At 38.0% G+C, this 21,332-nt stretch overlaps 1 protein-coding gene across 3 annotated transcripts in view; it reads right to left on the bottom strand.

Annotated features, from left to right (window-relative positions):
• LOC126411582 (ankyrin repeat domain-containing protein 13D) overlaps nt 1–21,332 on the bottom strand; it is a 141,253-nt gene that overhangs the window by 88,802 nt on the left and 31,119 nt on the right. For all 3 annotated transcript variants that reach the window (XM_050081374.1, XM_050081375.1, XM_050081376.1), the window contains exons 3-4: nt 8,257–8,381; nt 351–396 (exon numbers count right to left, since the gene is read on the bottom strand). In XM_050081374.1, the coding sequence (XP_049937331.1) occupies nt 351–396; nt 8,257–8,381 (171 nt within the window). The remainder of the gene's footprint in view (nt 1–350; nt 397–8,256; nt 8,382–21,332) is intronic.

Genomic DNA, 21,332 nt, shown 5'->3' with positions numbered 1-21,332 from the left:
ATTTACATTCATAGTGATTTGTGTTTTATGGGCATTATGCCATGCATGAAGGCTAGTTTCACTGCCTAACATCACTGCCTAACATTCCATCCCATAATGTTGCAGGCATCCTCAGAGGCTATACAGATACCTTCATAGCCACTGAGAATGGCTTGTACATTAGGAGATGAAATGTTAAGCAATGTAACATACCTTACACCATGGCCTACTGCCCTTAAAACAGAAACACCACATGTTGGATAGGATTTACTAACAGTGCTGAAGAACTAAAGACCAAGTCAAGTAGCCCAGGTGAAGGAACAATCTTTAAGAACATTTAAATAAAAGTGGAAAATAAGAGTTTTACTTACCCCAGCTAGTGAATTCCCATTTCATTTCAACATAGAAGTCAGGCGCCTAGAAACAACAAAGAAATTGTAATAAGTTCCATACAAATAAATAAATAAAAAATAAACTTTACAGAAAAACAGGAAAAAACATAGGATATCATTAAGACCAGAGCAATTTTTGTAATTCAGTTCTTGCATAAAAAGACCTATTTCGAGGGGAAGTGTGATGATGGGAAGAAAGGGAAAATGTAACAGCCTGAGGAAAGGGAAATGGAGAAGATAGTTTTGTTTATGAGATATCTCCTGCACATATATATAGACAGGTTATAAAAGTAGAACTACAATATATCTGCTTTGGAGCAGGGAAGTCTATGACAAGAACAAGTATTGACAAATTTACAGAATAGCTACACGCAAATAAAGATAATTGCACTTTTCAGCATGTGGGAGGACGTGTTCCATTTACAAGAAGTAAATTACTCATGGATACGCACATCAAAATTTGGCATAAACGATGATGTGAATAATAGCGTTAAATTGGCAGTTTTCATGAAATGTCACAAAATTTGCCTTTTTCCCACCTCTTGTAAAATTGCCATAAATCTGGAGGCAGCACTTTACGAATATTGTTAACTAATAGCAGGTGCAGATCCAAGCCTGAGGGGCAGGGTCATGATAACCCCCTCTCCTCCTGCCTTCACCACGAAGATTTTACTGAAAGCATTTATATTATTGCATGTAACAATTTTGAAATTTTGTACTAACTTTTGGAGGATACTGTAAAATTAGAACCAAATGTCTCAACAGCAACAAGAAATTCTATAATATTACTAGCCACGTTCAACACAGGATCTTTATCAGCTGCTTGCCTGAGGACTTTCCCAAATGCATGGGCTGCCAGCCTGACTCCCTGTAGAGAACTTTGTTAGAAAATGGCAACAATTCACAAGATGACCATATCTGCTGCCACGACACATCTTACATGTTTTGTAAGTCTTTGCAGCCAGCTAATGGTGAACCTTGTCAGTAGAGTTCTAGGGTAGAGTGAAGCCAGTGCACTACCCGGCAGGAGTTAATTGCAGGAGTAATTCTTACCCGGCAGGAGTTAATTCCAATTGTGTGCTGTGGAAAGTGGTTTAGATTTCTGTTGGTAATATCATTTACTGCCGAATCTTGATTTTATGAGTTGCATGGATTGTCATTCGGAACTTGGTACAAAACTGACTGATGATTTCCTGTTCTAATTATACTGTACAAAATGTCAGAAAAGGACTATGATCAGGACAAACACTTAGTTTGGTATAATTCTTTTTTTTTTATATATATACATTTAAATTCATCATTGGAAGACATTCGTCTTTTGTCATCATTGTTGTCAATGCTGCAAACAAAATCAATATAAGGCACCATGACATACATGCACTTCATGTGTATCATTTGCAAGTAATCTGCAAAATTCCCAAAATTTTCAGAGTTGTAAAAGCTTGTTGCTATTATTGTTCTTAATTCAACTGTATGGTACATGTAGCTCTAAAATTTTTGATTGAGTGCTGTTGAGATGATGTATTTCTCTCAATTGTAAACAATGTATTAAGTACTGATGTAAAGAAATGGCTGTTATAATTAAAATTCTAGATGTCAGTAGCACATTCAGAGTTGTTATTTTTTTGTTTTTTTTTTTTTTTTTTGGGGGGGGGGGGGGGTGTTAAGAGAGATTGTTACAATCTGTAAACCCCTTCCCCCACTACCTTATCCTGGATCTGCCCCAACAGATAATTATTTAACATTGGCATTGAATCTTGACCTCTGTTCCCAAGACCAAGCTTTTTGGATAACCTTAAAATGACCACTCCTTTCCCATGCAAAGAACTATGCCTTTGACATAGCAAACAAAAATAACCTATGCCAACGATCTCCATTCTGTTAACACTTACCATGCTAAGCCCTTAACTGCATGCCACTCCCTGTGTGCTGGCTGATTTTTTCTATTTTCAACAGACTTTCAATAGCTGTCAAGGACGTTTAGTTAGAGATACATAAAAACTACAGGTATGGTTTAAAACTTTAAGGTTTCAACTTTACAACAGTCACGTGTATGGGGCATATACTGTTTCCAAGAAGTGATGCGGATTTCTCCTTGATTTTGCGAAAATAAATTTTTGTCAAAAATTTATTTTTACTACTTTATTCAATTTAAAGAAGAAATAAATTTTGGAAAGTGATCATTTGACACTGAAAAGACATTTGTTATACCATTTGCACATAAAGCATAGCTACATACACATAGCTATTTTGCATAGTGAAACACAGTGTGATAAAGCTTGAAGCACGGGGTGACACACAAACCTACATTACACTCACTGCACTCATAAGAAGTATCTTTCCTCCCAGCTTTCCCAGTAATGTTCTTTTGTTTTCCACTACACACTACACAATGTCTTTGTGCTTTCTTCTTCCCTTCTGCCATTTCCACACGGTTCGGAAAATGTTTCTGTGACAATCGAGCAATCGTTGCAGATCCATGAGAATCCTCAATTCTCTCTCCTCTCTGTACCACTAACGCAGTGCCAACCTCCTGTATAAACTTAGGAGTGCTCAGTTTCTTCTCATTGATGCAATTGTGCAAAATACAACCATTGGAAACTGCCATAATTATACAGTGGAAGGCAAGCTTTCTCCACCACTTCACTGTTTTGTGATCAAGTGCTCCATATGAAAGACGCTGATCAAAAAGGTCTACACCAGCTTTATGTTTGTTGTAATCCAGCACTGCCACTGGTTTCAACTTCTCATTGCCTTCTCTTGTAGCAACAGGCAACATTGAGGATGTGTGCCTGGTACTTATGATCCACAAATCCCTCTTGTCTTTCCATTGCAATGCTAGCACATCGTTCTTGCGGCGAAATAATTGTTCACACTTTCTGAGTTTACCCTCTTTGAGAGCCTTGGGCAATCCTTTTCTGTTTGGCATTACAGTCCCTACAAGACCAGTGTTGGCTCTAGCCAGTTCTTTGGCTAGCTGAACACTGGTGTAAAATCTGTCAACATATACAGTGCAGCCCTTACCTTGGAGTGAGCCGAGCAATCGCTTTACCACTGCAGAAGCAGTGTTGTCCAGTTTATTGTCCTTTCCGTGGTAAACTTCAAAGTTGTATATGTACCCAGATTTGGATTCTGCAAGAATGTATAGCTTCATGCCATATTTGCTTGGCTTATTAGCCATATAAACTCTGAAACCTACATGCCCTCTGAAAGGACACATACCTTCATCAATGGTTAGCGCTTCACCTGGCTGATAACTTTCTTTGAAATTCCTTACCAAATCATCCAGATGAGGCCTGACCTTATGAAGGGCATCAAAGTCTACTTCACCTTTCTTTTTTTGCTTTGAATTGTCATTTATGTGGAACATAGACAAAATATTTAGAAATCTGTCCCTTGGCATAATATTGGGGCAAAAATTGCAGCTAACCACTGGATCATTACACCAGTGACTGGCCATACTTGGCCTCTCACTGATTGACATGTGGAGAATAATAGCCAGAAACGTCTTTGTTTCAGCAATTGTTAGCGTCTTCCACTGCTTGAATCTAGAATTGGGCCCTAATTTGTTTTGTGCTCTCATTGTGGCCAGCTTCTGTCTAGCATATAGGTTTGTTTGTTCATAATTGAAATAACCCTGTCATTTATAAAATGAGAAAAAAAAAAATCTAAATATTCACTAGACTGACCGAGTCCTACATTATTTAGCACACCATGAGACCCTGTAAATAACAAAATGTTTGGTGTTTGATCCACTATAGTCCAGTCATCCTGTGAAATGTCACTCAATCTTGGCCTCTTTTGATGATGAGTGGGGGGGAACACAGGCAGAGGCTCATCTTCATCTGATGACAAATCTGTGTCTGAAATAATACAGAATGTAACAGAACAAATCGCAACATGAACTGTCTTGTTCTGCATCGATTTAGTAAGATGTTAGACTTACCTGGACTATCGTTATTTTCCGGCATTTCGTAATCACTATCACTATCGAAATCTGAAAAATCATCATCAGTAGGTTCAGCAAGTACTTCTTCAATCATTTTGCGAAGTTTTGCATCCTCATCACTCACCATTGTGAATAAAAAGAAGATAAACAAGCTAAAACCAAAATACTAGCGCCAAAATCAACGGTAAACAATCGACAGGACACCACAGAACACGTAACATACGCGTGAAAAACACACGTGAATTCGTTCGGAAATATATACGAATGTATCGCATTACCTCACTAGGTGCTGCGATCTAGCGCTAATACGATGAACTACAAGCATTACAGGATCTACAGGTTGTAGCGGGAACGCTAACAAAGCGTTTGAAACACTAAAACAATGCGGAATGCGGCGGGACGTAATATTACGGCAGCTGCATTTTCTTCGTTTCCGCCCGTGACGTAATATTACGGCAGCCGCACGGTAAGTGTTAACAGTTTTATCTGGCAGAGTCACACATCCCGACACTTATGCACAACTAGTCGTATCAAAAACACAGTTTGGAGACATTTTCAATTTGGTGTCTCAGATGAATTTCATATTTTTGCAGTGTGCAAATATAAATATAAAACCATCAATACAGCACTTTATGTTTGCAGATATGTAAATAAATATAGTGTCTGCTCAGATTGCTCATCACACCTCAGGATACACGATGTCACGCAAACACAAACATGACAGAGGGAATAATTTATATCATACTGTACGAATAGTATGACAGCTTCTAATGCAACCATGTTCACTGATTTCACCAACACACAACCAAATTATTACCTTTTAACCTAACCTAGAGCCAGAATTGATCAGGTTGGCACCACAAACTTCATTTCATGAAAGTAAAAAGATCTGAGTAAACAAGTAAATAAAAATTCTCAATGTTCTGTTGTATCATCTGCAACATGTTAGTGTGACATATGATGTGATTGGTTTATATATGCTGACTTTCATGTTCATTTACGTATTTGTGACACTAGGAGAAGCATTTCACAGTTTTCACACGTATAGTTGCATCTATGAACATAAGCAGTTAAACTGATGAATCACATTAAAGAATTCTCAAAAACACATCTTTTTGGTACAACTTACAGTGCAAAAGTAGCAAGTTATGTGACATCGGCAAAGAAAACTTAACTCTATTACAAGTTTAAACAGCCTGGAGATGGACGCATTAGTGTCGGAGAAGGAATTTTTGGTGATGAGATTGGCTATCTCTCAAAGACACAAAGTGACGAATACTTCAGACTGTGGTGAAGGAAACAGTGAATCATATCAGGCTGGACCTTCAATCTAGGATGCCTGCTATTATGGTCACAGAGCCATGAAAGTCTTGTGTTCTCAGCCCTGGGTTCTTGTTTCGACAGTAGGAAGATAATCAGACTATCAGTGATGACATGTCAGACTTATCTATACCTGACATGGAAGGTCTCTGCAGTGTGAGCATTGCCAATGTTTGCTGTCAATATATAACCCAAAATTTGCTACTGTTGCATTGAAGGTAGTTTGGTTTCCATGTTCTGATACAGAATCCAAGTTGCTATTTTCAAAGTATAGCAAAGTGTTGATGGGTCAGTGGCATAATGTCTCTGACAATAACTCTGCTGTTATACCAACGCATTCTTTAGAGAAACTTTAAGCAATGTTTAACTGCAGTGTTATTTTTTTTCTTTAAGAAATTAGATTCAATGGGTTCAATGTAAGTGTGTCTTTTTTTCCAATAATGGAAACAAAGGCGATGTGTGATACACAATGAATACAACGTAATTGAGCTATAGTTTTGTCTTCATCATAACACTTCAAAAAGCTTTTGAATAAGGTTAAATGTTTTGTGAAATTATTTGTACAAAAGCAAGAAATAAAACAGATTAGAGAAATGCTTTAAATATATCGGAATTATGCTCGAAATTGTGCACCGTCCATTAGTCAGAAAAGTGAGTGAACAAGACCAATGATGACAACAGCGCTTTTAAGAGAGACATTTTTTTTGTACCACACACATTCTCTTTTCTGATATTTGAAGGGTTCTCTACCGACACATTTTTGAGATAAAAAATTGTTGTAACATTTTTACATCTTCAAGCATAAATGATAAAAATATGTCAAGGCCACACAACACTAGACGGCGCAGTCTGCTTTATGCACCATACAAGTATCATCTAGTACTCTTTAAAATTCTAAATTTATAAATTAAACACTGGACATTAATTTTTCAATCTGCACCTCATTTTCTGTAAATGATTTCGATCATCATTCAAAGGAAAATCAAATGTTTCTTTGATGTAGTTTATTTCCTACTTCAGATAAATGATGTGGAAACTTTTGGCATTTACAAACATGGCAAGACTTGGTTGGGAAAGTGTCAATGCCTGCAAAGAATTTTGTCATTACTCTTTCAGAGGATGCTCTTTCCCATTCTTGGTTCTTCTCACATGCTTCTCTGTCTTCAAAATATTGCTGTAACACCTTCTGTGTTTAGCAGGTGTCTTTGGTGATCAGCCATGCTTGCACATCTCTGGTGATGCTTGAGTGGCATAAGAAGATAACTGACAACTATTAGTGCTATTGCCAGCTTTCAACTGTCAAGTGCTAATGGCTGCAGGTAAAACAATAGTCATCTACAGAGCTGCAACAACAATGAGGCGTTACCATAGAAACATATACAAAATTCCTTTCCTACCACTCTTTTTTTTTTTATACTGAAATTTCCTGAATTCCAGTTTGACAGTTAAATGTCACACAAATTTGGGCAGTACAGTTAAATATGTGTAAAGAGAATAAACAGCCTACAAAAGGTACATTTTGGTTTTCTTTAAAAGGATATCAACAGTTAAATTCAAAAATCACAAAATATGAGCAACTGTAATAACGGAGGTGGAAACAGGAAGAGGAGTTGTCATCATTGACACATAGTGAGGACTATAACTATAAAGACAATGTAATAGATTCAAGAAATACAGGAATGAAAAAAAAATAAGACAGCAGAATTTGGATAATCTAGAAAAGAAGGTACAGAAAAAACTGGTCAAATGAAAGAGAGTGCAGCAGAAAAACAGAAAGAAGGATATTGCACAGACAGAATACTAATACATGCACGACAGGGGGAGATGCTACCATCTGAGAAATGAAATGAGCTTAGTTTATTTCATTTCTTAAATGTAATGGTTTTATTGTCATTGTCTGATCATAATGACTGTCCTCTCAATAAGTTTCAGAGATATGTTTATGAACATTCGATTTGCCAAGCTTTTGTGTTTCGGTTCAGAATATGTTTCTTAACCTGACAAATACCTTCTTGCAATGTAGAAAGAGGGACCAGATTAGTCAATCTTCTTTTTTACTTTGGAAATGTGGTTTGTTATGGTCTCAAGTAACAAAGGGGATATGGAAATTAAATTGCTGGATCCTTCTAAGATTGGTAAGACTAGATACGCTATGAGGGCATATGACAGACAAAATAGAATTTTTGGAACCTGAAATCTCATAATATAAATTAACTTAGAAATCCTTCTCATGGCACAAGAAGGACAGTATTTTGTAAGCATGTTGTTACTTAAAATATATGTAACAATACTTAAGATCTGTGTAAACATTCAAAATATGTAATGGTCTGGGAAGTGAGAATGAAAAGGTACAATTTTTCTGAAGGTGATCATTCTTATCGGAATGAAATGCAACAGGTATAATATGACATGCAAATACTATAGACAGACTGTGAGAGCACGACATTGTCTACATTCTTGAGGACCTCTTCACTATTGATCCATGGAATAAAAAATCTACCAACTCTAACTTGTTAAGCATAATTTGCACATTTTCAAATTTCAGTTGCATTTCATTATTACAAGCCTTGAGCAGAAGTAGGAGCTTTATATTAAATAAATGTTAATCCAACATACCTCTTTCAGTTTCTGTAGCAGTTCAGGTATACCACCAACTCGACTTGAGTATCGTTGGAAGTCTCTCCTTTCTAGGACTAACTGTAGCATCTCTGGGTCACCAGTGGCCACTGCTTCTTGGACAACTGTAAAGATGGCACATTTTTTATACAGGCAACAACCTTGGGCATTTTGTTTCTCCTTGCCATCCTTTAGACATACTGGATAACATTATAAAGTGTACTGAAAATGTTCACTCAGGAATCAAGATTTCAGTATATGATAAAAGTCATAAGAATCCTCCTCTTACAAAGTACTTGAAACCAGTAACACAAATGTCAAACATGGTGAGAATCAAATTTTTGATGAAACCACTGTGTAACAGCAATAATTAACTCTTATTGAACTGAGACTATGGCAAAATCAATCTGCAGATGGCAAATTAAAACACTGAGCTGGAGTCATGAGTAATTGAACATCACGTGATGTCCCAAAAGCAATAACAACTTACAAAAATGGTTTCAAGCTATATTCCTACCAAGAACGAAATTCCAGTGAACTGCATACAAACTGTACCTCCTATTATAATACTGCTACATGATTAAGAAGTTACGTCAAAGTAAAATTTCTCACTACCAGCCTAAGGACATCAGAGGCTACAGTCATCGACAATGTTCATGTTCAATCGTTGCAAGTATTTGATGCATTTTTTAGTTATTTATAGATTGTAAGCCATCAACACAAGCACAAGGTCAATTAAAATTTATTAACACCAGTATTTACCATATCATACTTAACTAAATGAATACATGTTAGTAACGAATTTTCATAGGGTTTTCACTGGTAATTGTAATGTAGCTTGGGGCAACGAATGGGCTTTATTTCATCAAAATCCGATCATGGAAAAAAAAACAAAGATGACATGATTTAAAAGTTTCACCAAAACTACTGTGTGTGTGTGTGTGTGTGTGTGTGTTTTTAACACGCTGATATAAAAAACCACCAGATGAATGATCATGGGATTTTTACTGGTAACTTGAGCACAGCTTGAGGCAACGTTTAGGCTTTATTTCATCAGTCAGAAAACACACACACACACACACACACACAAATAAATAAATTCATAATTTAAAATGTTATCGAAAATCCGTCTGCTCAGTTTAGTAGTTCAAATGTTTAATCATTGTGGTACAGTACACCATAGACTCAACAGATGATGCTGTTAGTTCATAGGTATTAAATACTGAACAACATTGCTTTACATGTTTTGATAGGTCTTATTTGTATTCTTTACAGAGAAAGAGGAATTTATTTAATTTTGCTTTGTGATCTGACTAATCACTCATTACATTTTGACCTTCTTTTGTTTACAAATCAAAATGCCTACAAACAGTCGAGGCTTTCTGAATACACCAGAATGGCTAATAGACTGAGGACTATGCAGTCTCAAGAATAGAATGAAGATCATGAGGCAAGACATGCTGCGGCTCAAAAACATCAGGTTTTAAATCATTCTTTGGAAACTCCTTCCAAAAAGGATATGTGACGTAACTCTAATCGAGAGTGTCATACGTTAACAACACAGAAGTGGAAATTTTTATGGGAACAGGCACATGTGGGCAAATCCTGCTTATTTGTAACCATACACCATTTCACTTTAAATGTGTATAATTCCCAATTAGCCTATGTTGTGAAGTGACCATGAACAAGCAGAGATGCTGCATGTTATGGTCTTGGACCTTACTGTTAGCTGCTTTTCACATGGCCAGCTGCACATAGTTCTCTCCAGTGCTATGAAGCACACAAGTTATTCGTCCATGTCCCCAATCACACTTCTCCAATCGTCAGATATAGAGAAGCTTTGTAAGTCAAAAATAAATTCCAAATGTACGAAGTCTCGACCACAGCTATCAATAAATACCTGGACAATGCCAGGTTTGCCAGCTAGTCTAGAATATGTATAACTATGTTATAAATTTTACAAAGTACATATGAAGATTAGTGAAGATCAAACATTTAACTCCTACAATTTACTTGTGAGCTCCTACACTGCTGACATACAAGTGCAATATGATGAATACAATGTTTATATATAATTTGTGTTTATTTTATCAATGTACATATCCAATTGGTCTGAAATTGGATTGATTTGTCTCACAAATTTTAATTAAATTCAGTTCCGTAGTTGAAGTGGCTTACATTTCTGGTGAAAGTTAGCAGTTAAACAAATATCATTTTAGCCAGTAGAGCTCTGGTCTTTAGTTTGATTATTCTTTTGTTTGAAATTTTCTGAGGGAACTCGTTTTCTTATGAGCAGTTTGAGGATGTGTGATTTTTTCAGTAATTTTGGAATCTAAAAGAATCAGGACAGCCTCACTAAAACATTTTAACTTTTTATTCTCGTTCGATAAAATTATCACAGATTATCTTTATTTTATCTTTATCACAATAACGAACAATTCTCCCATCAACTTATTTGCTTATTATAACAATAATAAAAAGCATTCGGCTGCAGGAACATATCCTTCAACAACACAATGTGTTCTTCAATTAAAATCAATTTACTGCTACGTAGCAATCTAGTGTTATGTTAACAGTTATCCAAGTCAGGTGGTGATGGTGTGGGGGTGGTGGGGTGAACCCTCAGATTTGTAACTCACCCTCGGTCAGTCGGGACTGGTGATTTTGTGCACAACTGTTTCGACACAATGTCATGACAGAACTTTCCAAAATGTTTTGTGACCAGTTTCTGCCAAAACTTGATGTTTAAAAAAAGCTGCAGAAACTCATGAGCTGCTTAGAGTAAATTGGTGTTTTTCAATGCCAAGAGTTTGTACCTCAAGGACAAACAGTTAACGTAACCTACTGTGTAAATGTTCTGGACAGATTAGAGAAAAGGGTAATCTGCATCACAGCTACTTAGCTGCTGTCATGGCAATGCACCCAGCAATGTGTCTCACTGCATCTGAGAGTTCCTGGCAAAGCATAAATTGACAATGTTGCCGCAGCCATCCTACAGCACTGAACTCACTCTGGCAGACTTCTTTTTGTTCTCTAAGATCAAGAACATAATCAAAGGATCCCAGTTTGACAGCACTGAGACTATCCATGCAGCTGTGACCTCCAATTTAAAAGAGATTCTCTTCAAGGCCTTCCAGGAGGCATATCAGGCATAGGACAGTGTGTGGAAAAAAATATGTAGATGCTTGTGGAAAGTACTTTGAAGAATATTGACCATTTGTACAGATATTGATGATAAGTTACTTTAAAAAAAAAAGAGAAGTATTTCATGACTTTTGAGACACACCTTGGATGTATGTGTTGCTACTTTAAACCCTGAAATTTGACATGTGAAGTTGCCCAAATCAAACACACTGATCCCAAGTATGGGCTAATTACTTGAAGAGCCGACCCTGTGGTTTGTTTCTCATGACAGCAGTAACTTTAACTGGACACTCAAGCTGCCTCAATGTGAGGAGCAAGTCATCTAGTACAATAAGGATCCTAAGGATGAATACAACCTGCCCTTCAGCAAACCCAATTAAAATAGTGACTTAAATCACATTCCACTTTATAGTAGAAGAATGTGATGCAAACAATCAAAGGAAGAAGAATGTGTATAATGTGTGATGTGAATATTGTACATTTTGTTTGTTCCTTAGTAATGCTGTCATGAGCATTGAACTACCTTTTCATAATGGGCTGAGATTGCAGGGAACATAACAGAATCATAAATTTCATATAATGGTTGTATGAAAGAACCATTGGCAGTTTCAAATCTGATTGATGTTACCCTCTAAATGCAGTTTACTTCCGAGGTTTCAGAAGAAAATTTGGGTGATGTTGAGTTGGTAATTGTTTCTAAACGCATCTAAAATTTCATCAGAAACTCTGTGACACACTAATACACTTGTCACACAGCGTTCACTTGTAATTTTCATTCTCCTTCTTTCAATTCACTGTTTTCACGACAAACTTCTGAAAAAGATCATTCCTCCTTGTCTCATGCATATTTTTTAAGATAAATCAAAACAGGTTTAGTGTGTTGATGATTCAAAATTAAAACTATAAAAAGAAGCAGTACAAGTGAAAATATTCATAGAGGTAACTATGTAACTATGTAACTATAAAGTCAGTCAGCCAACTCAATGACAGTGTTGAGATTATACATGCTTTCTCATGATGGAAATTAAATATTCTAGGAGATTGTAGTATCCAAATTTTAATGTTTAAAGAAATAAGTGTTCATTTTATGTCTTGGTATTCCAGTTCCTATGGATTTATATATTCATAATCACTTTTTTTTAAGGTCATGTAGAGTTGAGCTTGAGTTGAATTTTTCAACTATGATTATAATTTGTTGGCACCAATGCAAGACTGGAAAGAACCACTTTCATTTAAAAGTATCATTCAGAATGTAGTGAAGTACTATAAGGGACAGTCAAATGAAAACCTACCATCTGTGACAATGGGACCATGGAATGGTTCCATAAAAATGTTATCTCCACCTATCACACTTCTATGGGGCAGTCCTGATGATACTCTTATCTCCGATGAACACTTGCCATCCATGATAACGAGCATACTTTCTGTAAAGCCAAACTGGGATTTCAAGGAACTCGTGACTTATTTGTTTTCAAATCAGTCAGCTGCTTCTCAGCACCAGGAATGCCTAGTTCTATGTCCTCCATACGCAAGTCTGTGTGGCAGTCAAACAATGGTATGTCCGTGTGATCCACTTGCTTGAAGATTTTTTAAATGCGGAATTTAAAACTTAAGATTTCCTTTAGCTGTCTTCTATTGCCACATCACATTGGTAAATGCATGACTGAATAGAAGCCTTCAACTCGCTGTTCTTGGCATGATCTTTCGCAAAAGTATGACAGCAGAAGTTGTTATATGATTCTCTTGTAGATCTTTGTTTGGAGGCCCAAAATTCTACTATTTTTGCTTGTTGACATTTTTGCATCCGCTCCCCCTCCTGAGGACCAACAATTGGATTCCTCAGCATTTTTTTGTTAAACTTTTGAGGGTCTTTCCTGTCCTTAATCCTCTTACTCCACACATTCTTTTCCAAAGGAACATTTACAATCAGTTTAAACTTCTGAAGTAATTCCTCTATGGTCACCATTTTGGGATTAAGTTATGTCCACACATTATCTACATAATAATCTGCTCTTTCTAGCATAGAAACTCTCCTACCCTTCTTGATGGATTTATTAAGTTTAGTAGCCATTGTCACTATGTGACATCATGATCACTAATAGTAACTATGTTGATAAGATTAGGCCTGTTTGTAGCTAAAAGGTCTGAAATATTTCCACTGAGTATGGGTTGTCGTACTGCTGCGGAACATGTTCAGAATTACTTCACAAGACTCAGTCTGTGTCACATGCAATGATTCCATATACATCCTGGTCTATATGTGGTAGGTTCAAGTCACATCCAACTAACATTGCTTGACTGGGGCATTTCTGTGCTACTGAGCTATAGCTGTTATGGAGGAATCCAGAGGCAAAAAACACACAATGATTGACATGTATTTCACTTAGGATGGTTACTTGCCTCCAGATAATTTCACAGTTGAGCACAATTTCGATCTCAATGGACATAATATTATTGTCAGTTGCAATGAACACTCACCCTCCTATGACGTCCAATCTGTCTTTTCGCTACATGTTCCACAGCTCGTTAAATACTTCAGGTTTCACTCAGCTCTCAGTTCTGAGCATTATTTGAGCACAACAACTATTCCACAATTTGTGCCAAAGAAACTATATGTTAGCAAAGGTCACTACTAAATGCTGAGAAATGAAGAAACAGTTTTGGAATGTGCAAATAAATAACACATGGCAGCCTTCCAACTTTTGAAAATCAAGGGGTTTGTTACCCAATTCATTCAGTTTTGCTGGAAAATTGGTGAAAACAAATGGAAAGGGCAGATTAGTGCACATTGTTCTGAACAATAATTAAAGAAAGGATGCCAAGAGCAAATCTATTTTCTGGCTAGTGTTCAGAGAGTGAACGCTGCAGTTTCTTACAGAATGATCTCTATTATTAACTGTGAATCCCGTGAAGAAGTATACATACAGATAAAGCACAGTTAGAATTCAGAGATATTTTCACAGTGACTTGCATGGAGTCCCGAGATTCTGAGCACTGTTTCTTGAGCTAAGATGTTCACCGCCCAAAATACGATATCATACGAGAAAACAGATTGAAAATGAGCAAAGTACATAAGCTTTTGCATTTCAGTGTCAGTGACAGCAGAGATTATTTTTACAGTGAAGATAGATGCATTTAGTCCTTGCACAAGATTCCAAATGTCATATGTTAAAAAGTTTTTTTCATCTATCCTCAGTACTACGAAACATAAGTAACAAGTTTCATTGTTATCTGTACACTATGTGATAATGAAATTTCGGTTTTATGGGAGTTTGTTTCCCTCTACAATTTTTATCCCACACATTTCCCTCCAATACTAAATTCATGATTCCTCAATGTCTCAGAATATGTCCCCCCAACCAATCCGTTCTTCTAGTCAGGTTGTGCCACAAATTTCTTTGCTCCCCAATTCTGTTCAGTACTTCCTCATTAGTTACGTGATCTATACATCTAATTTTCAGTATCCTACTGAAGGACCACATTTCAAAAGCTTATGTTCTCTTCATGTCTACACTGTTTACCATCCATGATTCACATCCATGACTACACTCCATACAAATGCTTTCAGAAAAGACCTCCTGATACTTAAATCTATACTCGATGTTAACAAATTTCTGAAGAAATGCTTTTCTTACCATTGTCAGTCAACAATTTATATCCTCTCTATTTTGTCCATTATCAGTCAGTTTGCTAATCAAATGGCAAAAATCATCTACTACTTTGTCTCATTCCCTTGGCATCATCTGATTTAATTATTACATTTCATTATCCTTGTTTTGCTTTTGCTGGTGGCTGTCTTATATCCTCCTTTCAAGACACTGTTTATTCTGTTCAACTGCTCTTCCAAGTCCTTTGCTGTCTCAGAGAATTACAATGTCACTGGCAAACCTCAAGGTTTTTATTTCTTCTCCCTGGACTTTAATTGCTACTCATAAGTTTTCTTTGGTTTCTTTTACTGCTTGCTCAATGTACAGATTGAATAACATTGGGGATAGGCTACAACTCTGTCTCACTTCCTTCTCAACCACTGCTTCCCTTTCATGCCCCTTGACTCATTGTAACAGCCGGCCGGTTTCTGTACAATGTCAAATAGCCTTTCGGGCTCTGCATTTCACCCCTAATACCCTTCGAATTTCAAAGGGAGTAATTGTAATCCACACCTTTCAAAATTACATTAATTTGTGTCGTTCCTAAAAATTACACTTAGTGGCAAATCATTAACATGTATTAAGAAAAGCAGTGGAACTAGAATCAAAACCTGATGTACTGACAATTTTCCATAAACAATGTAAGAGCAGATATATTTCGTTTCATGCCACTGAAGGGCAACCATATGGCTCCAATTTGTTACATACGAAATGAATCAATTTGCGAGCTTTTCTCGAATTACGTTCTGACCTAAGGTATGCAGAAGTAAAGCACTGTCCACCTATCAAATGTTTTTATAGGTCAAAGACATTACAACCATCCTCAACTTATCATTTAGAACTGCAAGTGCCTCACAAAATAAAAAACTGGATTTCCTACTGACGCTCCTTCCTTGAAGTTGAACAATAAGACTAACAGAGTATTGTGTGTGATACTCTCATGTATTACAGTGCATTAGAAATAGTAGTATATGCAGGGCTCGACTCCTGCATACCTGGCCACATGTTTCCAGCACAACATGTATGCCCCTGCGAGTTGCCGGACCTTGCCCTGCAGGTACTCACCCTATGGAGATGGTTTATGCATCTCACCAGTACATAGTGTGTGCTGGTAATAAACATCCTCTTAACAGACTTCATACTAGCAGGCACCTCCAGGGACTGCTACCATCGTCCACATGCAGCACATGTGGCAACAATGGCAGCACTGCTATTAAGGACTAGCTCGCGTCTGCGAGCCATGTTTCTCAAGAGCACGTGGATATTTCTCCACCACAGTATAATAAGCTGTGGCCCAACCTCCAGCAGTTAGTTGCTATTGCAGCTCCACTCCAGAACACTCACGGCAGTCGCCTACAGTGCCCCATCTGTTGGAACCACAGCCAAATCGGCATCACTCCACTATGCTGTCCAGGAGACACTAGCACTCTTCCTGGGCCCCAGTGCTACAGTGTAATTAAACTATAATGATTTTTGGGCTGTGCATTCTTTGAAATTTGTTTTTGAACTTACTCCCAATCAAGGACATTCATTTCTGTTACAACTATCTTACATGGAACTTAATTTTTTTGGTGTGCAGTGGAACTAACTGTTACCTGTATGCATTACACACCAGAGACCAAACCTTAAATCATAAGAAAAATGAGCACTACATAGCCAGGCACATGCCTTAATACAGCATTACTGATTGAGACTCATATGCTTGCCATCGTGAGAGAGCAATGGTTCATTCAGGATGTATACGCAGATAAGGAAAAAAATTCCCGGATTTCCTGATTAAAAACACACTTTCTCCCAGGTGAAAACATACGTTTTCCCTGTTAACTGAGAGTATATGTTCTCTGGGAACTGTTTAGCTTATCAGTCCTTTGAATGGTTATGGTTTTATACACGAGCGTAGAATTTCCCGGCACTTTAGAAAATGAAACATGGGAAAACAACATGTTTTCGAAAGATCTTTGATGTACAGTAACTTTTAACTCAGTACCATCCGGAACTGGAGCAACTGAATTACATTCTTCGCCAGGGTTTCGATTACCTCTTGTCATGCCCTGAAATGAGAAATGTCCTGCCCACTATCCTTCCCACCCCTCCTACCGTGGTATTCCGCCGTCCACCGAACCTACACAATATACTTGTCCATCCTTCACAACCCCCAATCCCTTAACTCATGGCTCATACCCCTGTAATAGACCTAGATGCAAGACCTGTCCCATACATCCTCCTACCACCACCTACTCCAGTCCGGTCACTACCCCATCAAAGGCAGGGCTACCTGTGAAACCAGTCAAGTGATTTACAAGCTAAGCTGCAACCTCTGTGCTGCATTCTATGTAGGCATGACAACCAACAAGCTGTCTGCCCGCGTGAACGGTCACCGACAAACTGTGGCCAAGAAACAAGTGGACCACCCTGTTGCTGAACACGCTGCCAAACATGATATCCTTCATCTTAGTGACTGCTTCACAGCCTGTGCCATATGGATCCTTCCCGCCAACACCAGATTTTCTGAATTGCGCAGGTGGGAACTTTCCAAGCAATACATCCTACATTCCCGTAACCCTCCTGGCCTCAACCTTCGTTAGTCACTGTCCTCACCCATCCAACCCCCTCCCTGTTCCCATTACAGCACTACACAGCCGTCATTTCACCGCCACGCCCAGTCTTTTAACTTATTTTATTTCTCTCCTTTCCACTACATACCCCACTCCCCCCTCCGCACCTTCTCTCCTGCCCTCCATCTAAACTGCAACACTTCACTGTCCGCCGCTCCCACCATACTATCCCTCCCCCTCCCCGCCCTGCCCCAACCTGCTCCTTATCCCCACCCAGTCGCCACTCCCATCATGCACTGGTGCTGCTGCTCGCAGTGTGGTCTCAGCTGCAAGTTGCATTTGTGTGTGTGTGTGTGTGTGTGTGTGTGTGTGTGTGTGTGTGTGTGTGTGTGTGTGTGCGCGCGTACACAAAGACCTTAATTGCCGAAAGCTTTAACTGTGAGAATCTTTTTATTGTGCCTATTGTGACTTAGCATCTCCGCTATATGCTGAGTAGCAACTTTCCTTCTCTGGTATTGTTTCTGAAGAGTCTGATGCATAAAACATGTGTTCTAGGAAATGTAAGACAAGCTGTTTGCGCCAAAGTGCAGTGCAGTATTTACATAAGGTAGCGTAATTCAGCCAAAAATTTTACAATTTTACAGCGTAATGCAGCTAAGATGCAGAGACCCCACAGGACATATTTTGTATTAGATGCCATCAAACTATATTAAGGACAGTCGAAATTAAAATGTCTTGTGGTGCCTCTCCTGCCTACAGTCGGCCAGTTTGACATCCTGCCCCCCCCCCCCCCCCCTCCTTTTTTTTAAAAAAAAAACACCCTCTTCAGAAAATTTGCACTCTTTATTCCCTGTCAGCTAACAACTTGCTGCTTTGTGTGACATAAAATTAAATATAGGATACATAAAACCAGTAAAGACATGAGACAAGCAAGACAATACACATTTCTTCAATCCTTAGCTCCTACATTTTTTTCTCTCTAATCTTGCTACAGCTTTACAAGGCATCCTTTCCTTTCTGCGAAAGAATCTCTTACCTCATCAAAGTTCGTCAAACGTTTTGCTACACGAAAAATCGAAATGTTGTTGTCTAATACTGAAAAAGCTGTTAAAATAAAAGGACCCAAGACTGGTGTGGTTTCTCGATCTGATTATGTCTATTTTGTCACTGTCTGCTAGGCCTTTCTAATACTGCAACAATTGTAACACACACCAAATAAACGAGACTGTTTTGGCACAAACGGTCATTTTTATAACGACAGAATATAATTCACAAAGTACCAATATCAAATGCCTATTAGGCCTACTACAAGCAAAACACTTTACATTAGGAAATAGTTTCACACTTCATTCATATGATCCAGTTTCTCAATCATGAGATCAAAAAGAAGTAGTAGGACATTTTTATACAAACTTTGAATCACCATATTGTTCCATAATTTGTGTGATATCCCTGTTTCTTCTCCTTCTTCGTTCAAACAAACAGTCTCGTTATCACTAATTCTGTAACTATTCCTGCCAATGTCAAAGCTTATTCGCCGGTTAACTTCACTACCTCTGCCAGAATCACCGGTTTAGTTGTCCCGCAATTATTATCTGGTTAAGCGTTGTTACATGTTCGTACAACACGTTTTCCTTGTTACTTCCAGAATATAACTTAAAGCAGCTGCTAGCCGGGGACTGTACAAGTGGCCCTTACTAGTATAGCGATCTGGCCAAGAATTTTCTGTCAAAATTTCATTTTCTTGGATACACCGAGAATGTAATGTGTAATCTTTCTTACCTGTTATTCATTTATTTCCACTCTGGTAGTCTGAATCTACGGATTACACTAGTAATTATAAAAACGCTCATCATTCGCAAACCCAGTCAACCACACAATCACACAGCGGTTGACATTCATCCGTTCGGCCTTACTCCGCTCAGCTCATATAGCCCCTTTTGCCTGTAAGAAAGTTTGTTTCTACATACGACGAGGATTCCCTGACAGACTTCATGTACACTATGCACGCATTCACGAATCAACTTATGATTCATTCAGAAATCAACTCAGAATGTGTTCAAAAACCAACAGGAATGCGATTCAAAGTCATATGAATAATCGATACACTAAAGTTCGTTAGATGCTAGGCACATTGTGAAACAAAGTTTTTTTCCCCCTCAAGAATATGAATTCCTCCCCTCCCCCCCCCCCCCTCCCCCCAGGTCTGGGCCTGCTGTGCATGCATGAGTCTGGCAGCTTGGGCACTCCAGTAAAATTTTTCCCGGTAGCATTTAGCTGCTTGCTGCGACTGCTTACACAGCCAACAGCCACATTTCTGTAGCTCTAGAAGCGGGAGACGGTACTATTCAACTGCGCATGCGCATGATCCCGCTCGTAACTGCTAAAACGAATCTAATGTGAACAGTTGTGACGTCACGCTCATTGGAGGCAGTTTGTTATTATGCAGCATTGCATAGTCTCCCTAAAGCCTTTGACACATTCTGCTGTTGGTAGATGATTGTATGAGCACTATGTTTTGTTGCTGTATATGGCGCATTTCCTTTGCAACCTAAGTTTTATTTTCGTTTTTTCTCTCATTCATGTTTTATTGCTGCATTATTATTCTGCAGTAGTGGGATACAGTAATATCTTTTGTTAGAGTATCGGTTCTTACCAGTCAAAATTACAAAAATTTAACTGAAAACAAAAACAATGAAAAATACCCATAATTCTAAAAAATTCCCGGGTTTTCTCGGTTTCCTCCCGGATGAAAAAATTCCTGGGTTTTATCTGGATCTCCCGGTTGTCCCGGGTCGTATACACCCTGTTCATTCATTATGTCAGCTCTCCATCCTCAGCACAGAGGCTAACTGCAAACATCATCTTGAGTGCTCACCTCCTTCCTCAAGAAACTTTGCACTAATAATCTTTTATACAAAAAACCTATCAATCTTAACATCAAATAATGGGGTCTGTAATAGGGCTGTAGTAGCCATTGTTACTGAATGCCATATTTTTCAGAGCTTAGTGTGTGATTTATAACAATAAGCACTATTATAACCATGACTGTTTCCATGCAAGATTTGTTGCATCAAATGTTCTCAGTGCACTTATCACACCAATCCAAGATATGACCTCTTAACAATATCCACTATTGCCTTATGAGTAAAGCAACTAACTGCTGGACAAGTAACAGAATCATGTGGCTCCAAATGATGCAGTTCCCACTGCATACAGAGATTAAGTCTGTTTCTATTATGATGTATAATACAAGGCATACTCCTACACAATCTCCCAATGTAAAATGTCCGCTTCTACACAATGCTGTATGTGTTCTCATAGCTCTATTAATGTTGACACCTACTCTAATTTAAATAGCTTCTTATATGATTGATTCCAAGAAGTTTGAATAGTGGACTAGAATCCATGTTTGCTCAAAAGAGATCTTTTTCCTAATATATTAAGTCATGTTCAGCAACAGCAGATTTTTCTAGATTTCTGAACTCGAGATGCCATTAATGTTCGTTACAGCACTGACAAATGTTTCAAGCTGACTGTCTTACATAGCTGGAATTTGCCTGGAACATTGTGAACACCTCCGGCATTGAGATCATTACTCTCTTTCACAGAGCACACCATCTCTCAGCTTTTCTTAGGTAACCAAAGACCAGTTTTAATCCCACATCCGTTTAAGACTTACCAAATTTTACTCGACACTGCTTCACAGAACAAAAATTAGGTTTTATGC

The sequence above is a fragment of the Schistocerca serialis genome, chromosome 1, assembly GCF_023864345.2.
Source record: "Schistocerca serialis cubense isolate TAMUIC-IGC-003099 chromosome 1, iqSchSeri2.2, whole genome shotgun sequence".
Classification (NCBI taxonomy): domain Eukaryota; kingdom Metazoa; phylum Arthropoda; class Insecta; order Orthoptera; family Acrididae; genus Schistocerca; species Schistocerca serialis.
The sequence above is the reverse complement of the archived record's forward strand: the minus strand, read 5'-3'. Positions and strand labels throughout refer to the sequence as shown.